Source organism: Vanacampus margaritifer, chromosome 9 (genome assembly GCF_051991255.1).
Source record: "Vanacampus margaritifer isolate UIUO_Vmar chromosome 9, RoL_Vmar_1.0, whole genome shotgun sequence".
Classification (NCBI taxonomy): Eukaryota; Metazoa; Chordata; class Actinopteri; order Syngnathiformes; family Syngnathidae; genus Vanacampus; species Vanacampus margaritifer.
In genome coordinates, this window is record NC_135440.1 from 11719447 (window position 1) to 11733983 (window position 14537).

General features: G+C 39.9%; 1 protein-coding gene across 7 annotated transcripts in view; it reads right to left on the reverse strand.

Annotated features, from left to right (window-relative positions):
- Window positions 1–14537, reverse strand: part of adgrb1a (adhesion G protein-coupled receptor B1a) — a 135039-nt gene that overhangs the window by 91255 nt on the left and 29247 nt on the right. For all 7 annotated transcript variants that reach the window (XM_077575217.1, XM_077575216.1, XM_077575214.1 and 4 more), the window contains exon 2: window positions 12995–13866. In XM_077575217.1, the coding sequence (XP_077431343.1) occupies window positions 12995–13727 (733 nt within the window). In that variant the 5' untranslated portion in view covers window positions 13728–13866. The remainder of the gene's footprint in view (window positions 1–12994; window positions 13867–14537) is intronic.

The following is a 14537-nucleotide window of genomic DNA, read 5'->3' on the forward strand; positions in this document are numbered from 1 at the left end:
TTTGGTTTAGGTTTGATAGCCATTATTACCTTTTTTGGCTTTAATCCTTTTGAGAACTTTTCAACCATCCTGAAAAGGGAGACCTGTAGGGGTGAACGGCAGCAGAACTCCAAAAAGCAACACCCGGAGGCAATTATTGAATTCTCAAATGGATAGAGGAAGAAACGATCCACGGGCTAATTTCAGAGAAGGTGAAATTGAAGCAGGGCTCCAATATTTACTTTACTTGGAGATTATTATTTTTCTGTGAAGTAGCTCAGTTTTAAATCATGTAATGATGGATTTTTTTAAAAAAATTCATACAAAGTGTTGATACTTATGAACATAAAAGTGGGGGAAAAATTAAACTAATAGAAATATGGATGCTTCTTTTGGTCATTGATGCAGTGATTTCATAATAATTCATAAAATTGAGTTAAAATTAAAAATATGTACTTTACTGTAAAACGAGTGTGGTTTGTGTTGAGGTAATTTTTATGCCATTAGATGGCATAATTGCATTAGTAAGACGTTGGTGACAGTTTTGGTTACAGTTTTTCTCCATAGGTTTGGCACATTTCTTGAAACCGAGATGACATTTTTAAAATACCATGGACAAATCCTCAAACTACCTTACAATTGGTCTCAACTGAATGGCATTTCTCATTGCTTTCATCAAATTGCCGATGTCTTAGTACATGTCTCAATTGCCTCAGTGGATCTGTGCAAATGGTTGTGTACATTTAGCCTTAGAGTTATCCTTTAACATGAAGTAACTTATATATATATATATATATATATATATATATATATATATATATATATATATATATATACTGTATATATTATATTAGGGGTGTGCCCAAAAAAATCGATTCTCATAAGAATCGCGATTCTCATTTAGTACAATTCAGAATCGATTTTAAATGTCCCAAAATCAATTTTATTTAAATTATTTTATACAGTCTTGCCTTTGTCTGTGTGCTGTGTGTGCCTTTATTTGGAGCGCTGTTCATGTTGTACCCAGTTTGGCCACTGAGGGGCAGTGTGGTTTTACGCGGTCTAATGCACTGTTAAGTTGCAGCCACATTAGAGAGTAGAAGGAAAAAGTCACGATCAAGTAATTCCAATAAAAGTTTTTTTTCCCAGCGTGGAGCCATTCTTTTGAGTGACAAAAGTGCCGCGAGTAGCGCGCTAATCAGCATTAGCGAGTCAGACTGGAGTAGATAATTACAATTCCTTGCACGTCTATAGATTGAAGCAAAAATCATTGTCAATCAAATCATTTTGAATCAAAACTTGCTCTTAATTGAAAATCTATTCTGAATCGAATCGCAGACCCAAAAATCGGAATCGAATTGAATCATGAGACATTCAAAGATTCCCACCCCTAATATTTATATATATATATATATATATATATATATATATATACATACATACATACATACATATATATGTATATATATATATATATATATAATATATATAATTAAATATATGTATAAGCCTTTATTTACAAAGCAGTATAAAACAGAGTTTGAATGTGAAAATGGTGAAGTGTGAAGGTCAGATGAAAGCAAGTTCCAGAGCCGGGCGTCAGTGTGGCTGAAAGCTCTGCTCCCCATGGTGCTGAGGCTGGCAGTGAGGTACAGTCAGGTAGATAGAGGAGGGGAGGATCTGAGAGTGCAGGCTGGAGTAGCGATGTGAAAGGGGTGTAACACAGATGTGTGAGGTTGTGGATGGCCTTGAAGATATACAAGAAGAGTACAAAATCAAGTCTCAGTTTTAGTGGAGTGTCTGTAGTTGTAGTTGAAGGTTATGGAGGAACTTGTGAGTGAGGCTGAAGAGGAGAGAGTTAGAACAATCAAAGCAGAAGGTGACAAGACTGTTGAGAATGATGAAGGCGATATGTGGGGTGAGAGAGGAGCAGAGTCGGTCGATGGAAGTACGCTGACCGGAATCTGTTATTGATATGAGAAGGTTAGGATGTACACTACGTACTGTTTGTAAATTCAGATTTTTTGTTTCCTTAGGGGAAATGGAGACGTTTTTGTGTTTTTTTGTTTGCAAATCATCAACGCTAATAGGTTAATACTTGGATCTGGGAGCGTTTGCTGAGATGTTCTAAATGGTTTCTGTGTGTGCATATGGTCATCATATATCTTAAGCAGTTGTATATTCTTTCACCTCTGGGTGTCATTTTAGGTGATATTGCTAAGGAGAGCAGCCCATGCAGTCATCCCGCAGAGCCACCTACTAAAACACACAGGCGCCCCGATGCAGCAAAACAGGGATAAGCACCACTTTTTTCAATCCAGATCTGGCACATGGTAGCAATAAACTTGTACATCGCAGAGTGATCCAAGACAATTTGTCGTCTATGCCATCAAATCTAATGAACCACAATGAGACAGTCAGACCGTGTCCTCACAGTCAATAGAGTGGGATACACCGACGATTCTCTATTTTCTCCTTCACACCCAATTTCATCCTTCACAGATTCACAGTCCCTCAATAATAGAGTATTTTTTGGAGAAGTGACAGGTTTTAATATCCAGGATTCCTTCACAACATTGTAGAAGGTAAATGGTGACAATATGCCTGCCAGAAAAAACACCATCCCTATTCCATCGATGTTACTTTTTTTTCTCAGTCATACTACATGATTGATGGGGGAGGGCGAGGGGGGAACTCAATGTTCATCGTTCATCATTCTCAAGTAAGAAATAGAGAAAAAAGCTCTTAAAGCACACATCCCAAGTCATACAGAGAGAAACCTGGTATTGTTATTCTATTGACTCTGATTAAGGGCCCTACTTTCATGACCAGTGCAGATCCGGCATGAGGTCATCTGCGCAGGGGCAGGTTAGATCTTGTTTGGGTATTTTCACAGACCCACAACAGCTTGGCGCTGTTAAAACTGTGTGTTTTAGGCCGTTGTGGGCGTGAACAAAGCCAACTTAATTATCAGCCAGGAGAAGCGGGAAAAATGGAGATGGGGGAGATTGCCTTCTGCCCCGATCCTTCATGTCCTTGTGTTCCCTCAAAGCAATGCCATATGTTGTCTTTCAGGCATGAAATAAGTCAAAGTCAAGCCAGCCACTACGATTGTTCATACTCTGTATTCAGGTAATATGTAACCAACGCTGCCTGTCATGCTAGTACTGATATCTGTTTTTACAATGATTAGCGAACCAGCAAGATGACACACTTTGTAATGTCACTTCCATGATTAGCGGCCAATATGGGCATGTCCATTCGATTGAAAATGTTACGGGAAAAGTGCAATAAAACAACATAGTGGTGTATTTTTCAGCTTGAACCAAGCTACATAAATCAAACTCAAACTCAATTGATGATTCGGCGCTAGGTTGCCATGAGAGAACATTAGGGATGCCACAGAAAAGTATCCAAATTCCCCTTCATTTGTCAGAACAATGATTAATAAATATGAATATTTCTTTGTTCATCCATATACTGTATACCAGTAACTTATAGAGGCTGGCAAAACAATTCATTTGAATTTTCTTCCAATTGATAGGAGAAGGTACAAATAATACATATTCATATAATAGAATAATCATTCTTCCTCTGAGAAACACACACAACACAGACAAAAATATATGACGTAGTATACAGATAATGTGTCTTACATGTGAATTATCAATGAGGCTAAATGATGATATAAACACGTGTGGTATATAGAATTACAGTCATTAATCTTTATTTGTTACAAAGATGATTACTGTGGTAAAACGGCCATGCACAAGCATTCTTTCTATCTGTAGCTCCTCTTCCTTTTACAGTCACAAAAAATAGATATTTGAGACTCCCTGTAAACGGCTGTGGCAAGCATTTAGCTGTCATTGGTCTTCAATTTATTTCTACCCACAGTGTTCCCATTGTACCAAGCACCACACCTTGCTGCATGCACATTCACACACACACGCACATTCACACACGTTTGTTTTACTATCTTTGTGGGGCCATCTCACTGACATAATGCATTTCCTAGCCCCTCCCCCTAACCCTAACCATCAAAAAAGATTTCCTACCCCCATTCCTTAAACTAACCTCACCCTTAACCCAATTCAAACCTAAACTCTAAAACCAAGTCTTGACCCTCAAAAATAGGTCTTGAGTTGTGAGGAACCAAAATGTCCTCACTTCACAAAAATGTCCTCAATCTGTTGGTTAACGACGTACTTTGGTCCTCACAATGTAGTATGTACAAGTACACACACACACACACAGTCAAATGCACTTATCAGCTCTATACTCTTCCTCAGTCAGCCACCCACCCTCAGTCAGCAGGGACCAGCACTTGGTTTCAACTTTCCTTGTGTGACAATTCCACATGCATAAGTCGAGACAACCCGTGACTCTAACTATTAAACAATGTACTCAAATTACTTCAAGGGGGCTTATTATGGAAAATGGACTTGTATGCAAAGCTCATGCAAGTCTCTGGAGTCCCAGACCACTCATCAAGTATGAAATTACACAAGTAAATGTTTTGCTGTATAGCCGTCTAGTTCTCAAAATAAGTATGTGAGAAAGACGGTTAATTTTCAAATTAACATGTACGGCCCCACCCCCACCCCCGCTCTCTGCCCATGTGCACTTTGCATTCTTGGTGTTCACTACGGGGTAAAGCCAAGGATGACGCTGCTCTAGTGCAATCTTGCCCATATGTGGTTGCTTCGCAGCCTACAAGGAAGTAGCATGATGCTTTTTCCACTAGTCGGTCTACTGAAGTTAGCACTCTGAAATCACTCCGCCATTCCATCTCCTATTGGATTGGAATGCGCCTGGTAACAATGGTGACAACTCGGGACACAACTCCCGAGTTAAATGCTTTTCTTTTCACATCAAGGCAAAGGAAAGTGCTCATCGACGAACCCATTCATCGTGGGTTCGTCTGTGGCGCATTGCACCCGGCTAAGTGCAGTGTGAAAAGGCCTTTGTACAGTATATTTGTGATGAAGTGCTGTATCCATTAATGAAAATGCAATTGAGACTTTTAACTGTCTTGATAGTTATGTCTGCTGTTCACCGTTTGTTTGTGTTTTTTTTTTTTTGTCACTGCTACAATTCTTGATCCTTGGTGTATTTTTGGCCAACAAATGTCATAGACATGTTTTGACATCTGGGAACTGTTTTAAATTAAAGTAATAGTAATCATTAGGGATGCACGATAAATAGCTCAGAATCCGGTGCATGACGTCGACGGCAAAATGGTGCTGTTGTGCGGGACTTCAGAAGTAAACGTGAGCCTGGACTCTGGTTGGCAAGATGGTGCGGTCGCCTGCCTTCCTGAAGGCCCCGCGGGATTGCTTACCGATTGAGAGAATGCGTTTGTGAGTTAAATTAAATTGAAAAAAACTTTTTTTTTTTTTTTAAAGTTAACAGCAGATGGTCAAACTTGGCAACTGGGGAACAAAATATAGCTTGTTCACACGCAACCAGCCGAAGTCTGCTTGAGTCTTAAAAAAAGAACAATATTTCTTATAAATATTGAAACTGGATTAAAAGATTGTGTGGACCTAATCAACATTGAAGTACAGTACAAATTGACAAATTCCAGCAACTTCTACCGGACGCACTTTCAGAGGAGATGGTGCGAGGCGCAACCAGCAAGAGACAGTACAAACCTGATAGCTTCTCCCATAGGTTCTTTGCTGTCTTTTGGATGATACAAACTCCTATCTTGAAATTTCAAAATAAAAGTCCAAAATTTATTATTTCATTTTAGTCACAACTCATAATTCATAAAATCATCATCGAAAAAACTTATCCTTCAATGACCCATTATTTTTTTAAGCTGCAACAACAGATATATTTGTTAGCGGTATCGGTGTGGAGGAGCAGGAAGTTATCGGTTATCTGAGGGGAAAAAAACAGTTATCGTGCATCCCCTAGTAATAATACTTTGTAATATATTTATTTAAAGGCTTAACATTTTTTTTTTGTCATTGTGTGCTACACAGGCATTTGTTCAACAGACAATAATACATTGATTCAACATACCAAAAACTAAAGTGTTGGTGTGCAACTCATGACACAGTTTTTGCAAAATCAGAAGACTGAGGACAGTGAGTTCTGGAAAGGTTTACTAAAAATTAAGGAAAGTGAAATTCATTCATGTTGGCTAAGAGTTACAATGTCTTAAATGAAAACAATAAACAAATACAAAGTAATAGAAGTGGGAATGCGGTGATGCTCAATGTTTCTCAGCAAATGTCTCTTTTTTTACAGTAGCATAGATCCCCCCCAGTATATCTATTTTTACATAATTGCTCTGCCGCTATATTATAAATAACGTTGGCAATATATCACGGTAATATCACATTGATTCCCACCCCTAATTAGAAAGAATATTGTTTATTGCTAAGCTGCTAATACAACCTTCCCCTACAATATTATTGGCACAGTGAAGCAAATTCTTTTATTTTTCCTCTAGATTGCAAAAATGGGGGTTTTAAATCAAAAGCTAAATATAAGACAAGTACCTCAAATGGATTACAAAACTTAGCTTCACCCGCCCATTTATCATGTGAGAAAATGCATTTTAGCATGTGACTGACAGGTGTGTTTTGTTGCCAAGGTGTGTTCAATTGCATTGACTATTCAAGCAATAAATATTAAATATGGCTAATGGTTATTGATGTAGCACACTCAAAAGTCCACTCAGAAAGTTGCAACCAAACCTACAGTATTTGGGATCCTTCATTATGCAGAAAACTGTAAACTAACTAACCAACTTGTTATGAAACAGTGGGGCCAATTAACATAATACCACACCAAGTTCCTTAAAGACCTTCACCTTCAGAGAAGTACTCTCAACAAGTCAACATGAGTCTATTGTGATGACTGATTTGAAAAATAAGAATAAAACAGGAATGCAAACCGGAAGTGTAGATATTAGTTTCCCATACACAAAATTAAAGGTAAGAATATACATGTCGAACACACATTATGCCTTAGACTAACGTGCTCCCTCACGCTTTCACCAGCACATGATTCTATCTAACAAATTAGTAGTCATTAACGCCGAAGGGGACAAAGACAATACCACGCAAAAAAATAAATAGATTTTTCGGCCCACATGTTTTATCTCAGATGGAGGTTAACGAACCAGCAGCCACATATGATGTGGAGGACACAAGAAACAAATAATGAACTGAATACAACAACAAAAAAGGCTGCATACTGGAGTCAAGGTTCGAACGTCTGACACCCTGAGTTTGAAATTCAGTTAGGGCACGGTGCGGAGTGCGTGTTTTCTCTCTGCATACTCCAGTTTCCTCCAAAATTCACAATTATTGTCAGGTTAATTGTGGACTTCAAATTGTTCATTGGTGTGAAGGTGCTAATGATTTGTTTTTTTTGTCTATATGTCATCGGTCCAGGGTGAACCACGCCTCTTGAGTCTGCTCACCCAACAATCCTAATGTTTTGGTCACAATTGATCATGTGTTTTGGATATAAAGTGACATAATGCTTTTTTGTCTACGAGGCAACTAGCAGAGTGAACCTTTTAAATGAATAGAATACAAAAATATTGTGAGTTTTGTTACATAATATTTTCAGACTAGGATTAGCACATCACAGTTTTTGTACAATATGCTACCGTAATAGACCAGTTGCGCATGGCAGTACAGGTTAGTTGTGTTTGCCAGTCACTTCCTTAATAAATGTCTTGACAACGTCCATCCATCCATTTTCTTAACCGCTTATTCCTCACTAGGGTCGCGGGGGGTGATGGAGCCTATCCCAGCTGGCTTTGGGTAGTAGGCGGGGCACACCCTGAACTGGTTGCCAGCCAATCACGGGTCTTGACAACGACATATGATATTTTAATAGCACAATAGACCGGCAAACAAGTCCAAAATGAACAGTAGCATGTTGTAGCACACGAGACATCACAGTGATTACACAAACGCATGCAAAATGTCCAATATGGCAGCGTACAGAGAATGTCACTATTTTGATACTTAATTGGCAGAAACTTTTTTTCAGCGAATCAGATGCCAAAGACTTTTGCGTTTTTAATGTTTCTACACACTGTCTAATAGAATGAAAGTAATGAATTTTGAGTCGAGTCGTGTGTAATCGCGGATGACCCAGCCACAGTCAAATGACTAGTGGACTCGGTTTCTATGATAAGGACATCTGTTTGACCTAAAATGTTATCTTTCATTACAAATACTGCTTTTGTTGTTTTAATGCACTCACTGCTCCCAAAAACTCAGTCAAGTCACTGTACAACAAAAATGCAGCTCTCTTCAGAGATACTCTACGCACCAACCACAGTTATCAGTACTCCTTCCGGACTGAGCTTCTGCTAGCCAAAGCTATTGCCACTTGACGTTTTACTTCATATCAACCACTTGAGAATACATGAATAGAAGAAAGGCAGCTAATTTTGTGATCTGTGAGCATACAGTAGGTAGGTTGGAAGATTCTGTGGCCTCACGCTGAATGCTGAATATGTAAACACCACCATCTGCTTCATCAGCAATCCAGGGGAAATCATCACTGTCATTTTGTCTTTGATAAAACAGGTGCTAAATGGAGACCATCACTCACTGCAAAGGAAACTGTACATGTCATATTAAAGTCTCAAAGAATCAATACTAATAAACGATCTCTTTGTGTAAAATAAATATACACCTAATTGTTGGCTCGCTTGTTTGGAATCAAACAAATTCTAGGTAAATAGAAACATGCATTTGTTTATATGCCAATAAATGTGTTGACATTGTGCTCAAGAAAATCCTTCTGCACTAGCACGCTGGATTGTTGGCATTTGCTGCTACCCATTTGTCTGCTGCTACGTAGGTGTTTGAGTCCCTTTGCAGAGAGGGAGTGAAGGAGGCTTAAGGGAAATCTATTAACTCTTTAGTTGTTGAGACCACAGAGACCAAAACACATATATCTATCCTCATTAAGCCCTCTCCGCCCCTTACAACTTTCCCTCTGAACTTTTGTCAGCCTCTTCACTCTGTTTTATTTTCCTCTGCTGCTCCGTCTCTAACGTCTTGATATCTATTGTCTTTCCATTCATCACTCACATCCATAAATATTTTTATTCCACCCTTTGCCAGCCCATTTCCACACTGAATCCATTACACCTTCCCCAGCCGCTCTTTATCTTCTTCCAACAATTGAATCTACGCAGACATCTATCCCGCCAGATATTCACAGACGGTTTGCTTCCCCGTTCAAGTGCATCATATGGTTTCTGATCCCTTTTGAACCTCAAAATCCCCAGTCAGGCAGACATTTCCCAGTGGATGAAGAAACGCGGAGAAAGATATTATGTGCTTATGTCGCTTTCTATGCATAGACCAACATCAAATGAAATATCCATCCATTTTGTATACCACTCACGGTGTACATGGTTGCAAAGAGCTTGAGCCTATCCCCGGTGACTTTAGGCAAAAGGTGGACTACATACTGGATTGGTCACCAGTCAATCACAGGGAACATATGGAGATTTCCCAACATTGTGAAAGTACCCTGAATGCACCATTTTGCTTGCGCAGTATTTGTGTAGCACTGGTAGCGCTCTGTGCTCGCAAACCGGAGAGTTAGTTGCTGTTCAGATTTTGTTTGTTTTTTCTATTGCTATTATTTTAGTATATTCTTATTTTACTTTCTTGCTGAGTAATTTTCTGGTTGTCCTCTCAAGTTGCATTTAACATTGAGCAGGATTCAATGGATTTTCCTTTCCTCAAAATTCAAGGTTACAAACACCAAGGAATTTTTTTGTCATAACAACACACATTTTCACATGACATGGCACAAAATACAACCCGCAAGGTCCCAGGTTCGGTCACGTAGTCCCAACATTTGTGAAAATAACATAAGATAAAATCAGACCCGTCTACAAAAATAAATTACAGGGAGGGCATTCCATTTTTTTTGGGGGGGGGGCATTAAATTTTTTTGGGGAGGCAGCACATTTCTTCAACCTAAATCTAATGTTCTTCAGGCTGAATAGTGGCGTTGTGACAGCTGCAAAAGTGATCCGAAATATTTTCTGTCACTTAAAAGCGGCAGTTCGTCGTGAGATCTAAAAGACAGGCTCCAGGTGGCACAGTGGTACCGTCATTTGCCTACGATGCAGGTTGCCGTGGGTTCGCTTCCCTGCCTGGGAGACCATGAGAGTATGTGTGCGTGTTTGTGTGAGTGAAAAAAGGAAACAAAGAAATCTAAAAGATGAATGAAAAAACCATGGTGTAGTTCTGTGTGGATTTATTCAACTCAAAAGTTCATTGGCAACAAAGCCGAACGCCATTTCTGTAGACAACTATGTCCGAAGGAATGACTCTGTGACCCAGCCCCTTTTATCTGCGAGTGGTGAGGAGGTGCCTTCCTTCACTGGTTGTATTTAAGGCTGTACGATATGGACAAAATTTCAAATCTCATGTTTTTTGTCAGAAATCTCTATTCTTTGGTCTTTGACTCAATATTAACCTGCACGCAAAATACAGCTTTTATGGACATCAGTCAGCCTTTGTTCATAACTGTGAATGTTCGTAACTCAGATGTTCATAATTAGAGGACTGCCTGTACGTCCCTCCTCACTTGTCTTGTGCGCCAGCATCCTCGGAAAGCATAGGCCTACCTAACATTATTTTCAGTAAGGCTGTGATGGCTGTTGCAGATAAGACTGGCCATCAATCAAACAAAACCACACCACTATGTCTTCATATTGTGACGTCTTGCAAGAATGCTGCTGTAATTTCAATCTCAATCAAAATAATCGTGATTATTATTTTTCCCACAAATGTCCAGCCCTAATTCAAACTCACATTCACACCGTTTCTGTGTGCAACTGGGAACTGCACATATGGTGCCTGCATGAAAGTCAGGCGAGTGAACCACTACACAGTCAGCGACGTTGGATTGAGTTTGTTTTTTAAAACACCTCAAAGCCAACACCTTGCTGTTGAACAATATTTCACAATGAAAGAAAAAGGCAAAAACAGCAGGGGATACGAAATTTGCTGCTCTGGAGACAGACATGCATGACATAACAGGAAACATCCACTGCAACATCTCCCCGTCCTTGGTTGGTTTCCAATGAATGACTCAGTATCAGCCCACTATCAGGCTCAGAACAGAAAAACTGGGAGGTAGTGATGGTTCAAAAGAGGAGGAGAAGCGGGGAAACTGTAACAAAAAAGAAATCAGGAGATGGAGAGCCAAGAGCCAAGACTCAGCCCTCAGGCGATATTGCTGACAGTGTCAGGATAGGGATGTCAGGCTACATCCTGGCTGGGAAAGGGAAGCAGGATCAAGTAGCCGACAATTACACTTCAATCCGCAGACCCTTATCCTATTCCTTTTTCTACTTCTCCTTCTATTGTCCTCTCTTGTCTTTGTTTACATCACCAGCCAGCCCCCCCATTCCTCCCTCCCACCTCCAAACACTGAACTATCCGATATCAGCCTTTTATTCTCCTATACGTCTACCGTTCTCCCAGAAGCTGATTGAGTGTCCCTCCTTGGACCGAACAGGCGCAAAACACAGTATTGACCTTGCAAGGTCGCCGAGCTCTCGTCTACCAGATGAAATCGTAAACCATGCATAAGGGATTTTCAGTTCCTCCTTCTCCTTCCTACATATCCTAATTCCCTCCAGCTGCCCAAATCAATGTGATAAAATTACAGACACACAGTTTACAAATCACACACACCCTTCCTGTTGGCTTGATTGTGTGACATAGCTAGGGTGACCAGATGTTCCCAATTAAAAAGCGGGACACTAAAATTTCATTGAAAATCAAACTGTACAAGAAATTCTCAAGGAACTATTTTGCTAATCAATCTGGTGGTTGTGTTAGTGCATTAGCTAATGCGAAATGCTATATTGGCATTTCAACAACGCTAAACAAGTCAACGCACTCACCATTATCTCACCTTCTTTGCTCGGTCAGCTATTGGAAGCTGACTGTGCCGTTGACCTCGCACCAGTCCCGCATTGTAACATCTGAAATATGCCACCAGAAAACCTCATCTAGCGTTTGGTCTGACCAGCGACTTTAGCATTAGGCTAGTAGGACTATATTTCCAATGATTCCTACACGAAAGCAGGAAGTAGTTCTTATCCTGCATTCGAGGAAGGTCGGAAGTCGGATTTATCCGAGTTGGCTTTCCCAGTTCCAACCTGAAAGTGTTCGAGGCGAAAGTAAACAACCAAAATGGCGGATAGCGATAAATGTTTTTTTTTATTTTGGTCCTCAAAACTCATTCTGACCTCCAGCAACCAAGCTGACCTTGCCTTCTTGCAATTTTTAATTAAAATTGTTTTTATCTTATTTCATAAACATTTCACATTTACAGTTGAGTACTTAACTGTATAATTTCATGCAGGGCGATATCGGCATACCACGTACGTTGTGTTACGTGAAGTTATGTCAAATATTTATGAATGAAGAAAGCTATCTAGTTTTATACTCACGTAAATTGTGTTTTAACCAGTCACACCATTGTAGTGTGACGTCACACCGTCGGTGAAGTCGGGGTACTTTTTTTTCCCGACTTCGCAAGTGGGATTTCCGAGTTCATGGGGGCGTTCCCATACGCACTTCCTAGTTTGAAGTCGGAAAAGTCCGACTTCCGAACATCCTCGAATGCAACATTAGTTCCGGTCTGACAAAAACATGCCTGTTAGCGATTAGCGATAGTTAGATTAACCGTACAAATTGCAATGACAACTGTGTGATTAACATACACATGCCCCCCCCAAAAATAGCTTACTGACTGGACCCACAAACACACACACACAAAAAACAAAACTCCAAGGACGGGATCTGTGTAAAAACAGGACCAAAGAATGTGGCTGGCAAAATCCGGCGGGATTCGGGCCACAAGGCACAAATGAGACTGTCCCGGTTAAATGAGGACGTCTGGTCACCCTAGCCAGAGCTTGCATGTTGAGCTAAAATAAGTCACGAGACAGAAATAATAATTATATAGCAGCTAAGATTCTACTCACCATTTATTTGAGTGTCTTTTCCAATTTCTCTTACTTTGGGTAAACAGTTATCCAGGTAAACTCCATTGTAGTAACAGCTGTTGTCCTCGCTGCGTTTTGGAGGTGGATGCCAGCATGAACAGGGCATCTGCATAATGCCGCATGGCCTGCTTGATGTGCTGGAGGCCAGACAGTCCTCCAGCCACTGGCACAGCATCTGACAGGCCGCCATGCTGGGGTTACGTTTTCCAACAACCAGGTACTCTACTTTGAAATCGCCACTGTCACTTGTAGTGGTTTCACCTTTCGGATGAGGACCTTTTCTCATGTGAACAAACTGCTTGCCAGCCTCTAGGAAGGCCTTTGGGGCGGAGGTGTCGCACAGTCTCACATTTTCGTCAAAGCTATCAATTCCTAGGTAGGTGTGTGTGGTCTCCAGGAAGGAGTCATATTGGAAGATACGAAACTGTAACGGCACGCAATCCTGGGTAGGTTTTGTTATCTTGATGAAGATGGTGTAGTGCCGTGGATCGGGATTTTGGAGGGTCCAGGAGCAAGGCACGGTGGGGAATACTGTTGATGACAGAAAGAAGCCAAAAAAATGGCTTTGTACCAATGTAGAGCAGGAGTTTGAGTTTGACTCTGATTCCGAAGGGGATGAGTGGCACCACTTCCCCATCAACAGTACAGGAACAAAATACTGAATCACCACTCGAAGTGGGCAGTTCGCAAACTGAAAAGCAATGTTCAACATTGTTTTAGATAAAAAGGATGATATTGCAGATTGGACTCTGGAGCAAAAAGTTTTAAGAGATAGAAAAAAATGTGACAGCTCCTAAAGATCCATGAATTGGCAAATGGCTTCAATTGTTGATCCAGTGTTTCCCAGCAACCTGTGAAATAAAAGAAACATGTGAATGAAACTTTGCGCAGTAAAGAGTCCTACTTTTTTTTCTTTTATCATTATTTACATTCAGCATGTATAAGTAATGGCTTGCAATTCTTTGAAGTAGAAAACTACTGAAATGTCATCAGCATTATTATTTTTTCCAATACAGACTAATTAATTTGAATACTTTGGCTACCTTCATTTTGATTGGATGATTTTGGCCGTTTAACATGATAATCATCTGTGTGCTCCAGCACATATTGTTAGAAGTATTTATCTTAATGACTAATGAAAGATGTCATGTTAAAGTAATGTTTAACATCCTCATTTTCTGCCAGAAACGTCAATTGGAAACAAATTCTTCCACGAGACCACACCTCCAAATTTTATTTTGTATTGGAGATCAGAGATGATACACAATGCACTGAAGATTTAAGTTTTATGAACAATAAATCTCTATCTTAACATTTATCTATCTGTGTCACAGAAAAACTCCACATAATAATATCAAGCAACAGGGTGAATGAACTAACCCCCAAAATATTATCAGACACCGCCTTTCAACCCGATATCCAGTAAGAAAAAATCTGAATGATTCCATCAATAGAAACAGCATTTGAAAAACATAGCCCTGATTTAAGATGGCGCAGTATGAATTTTTTATATCACGATAAT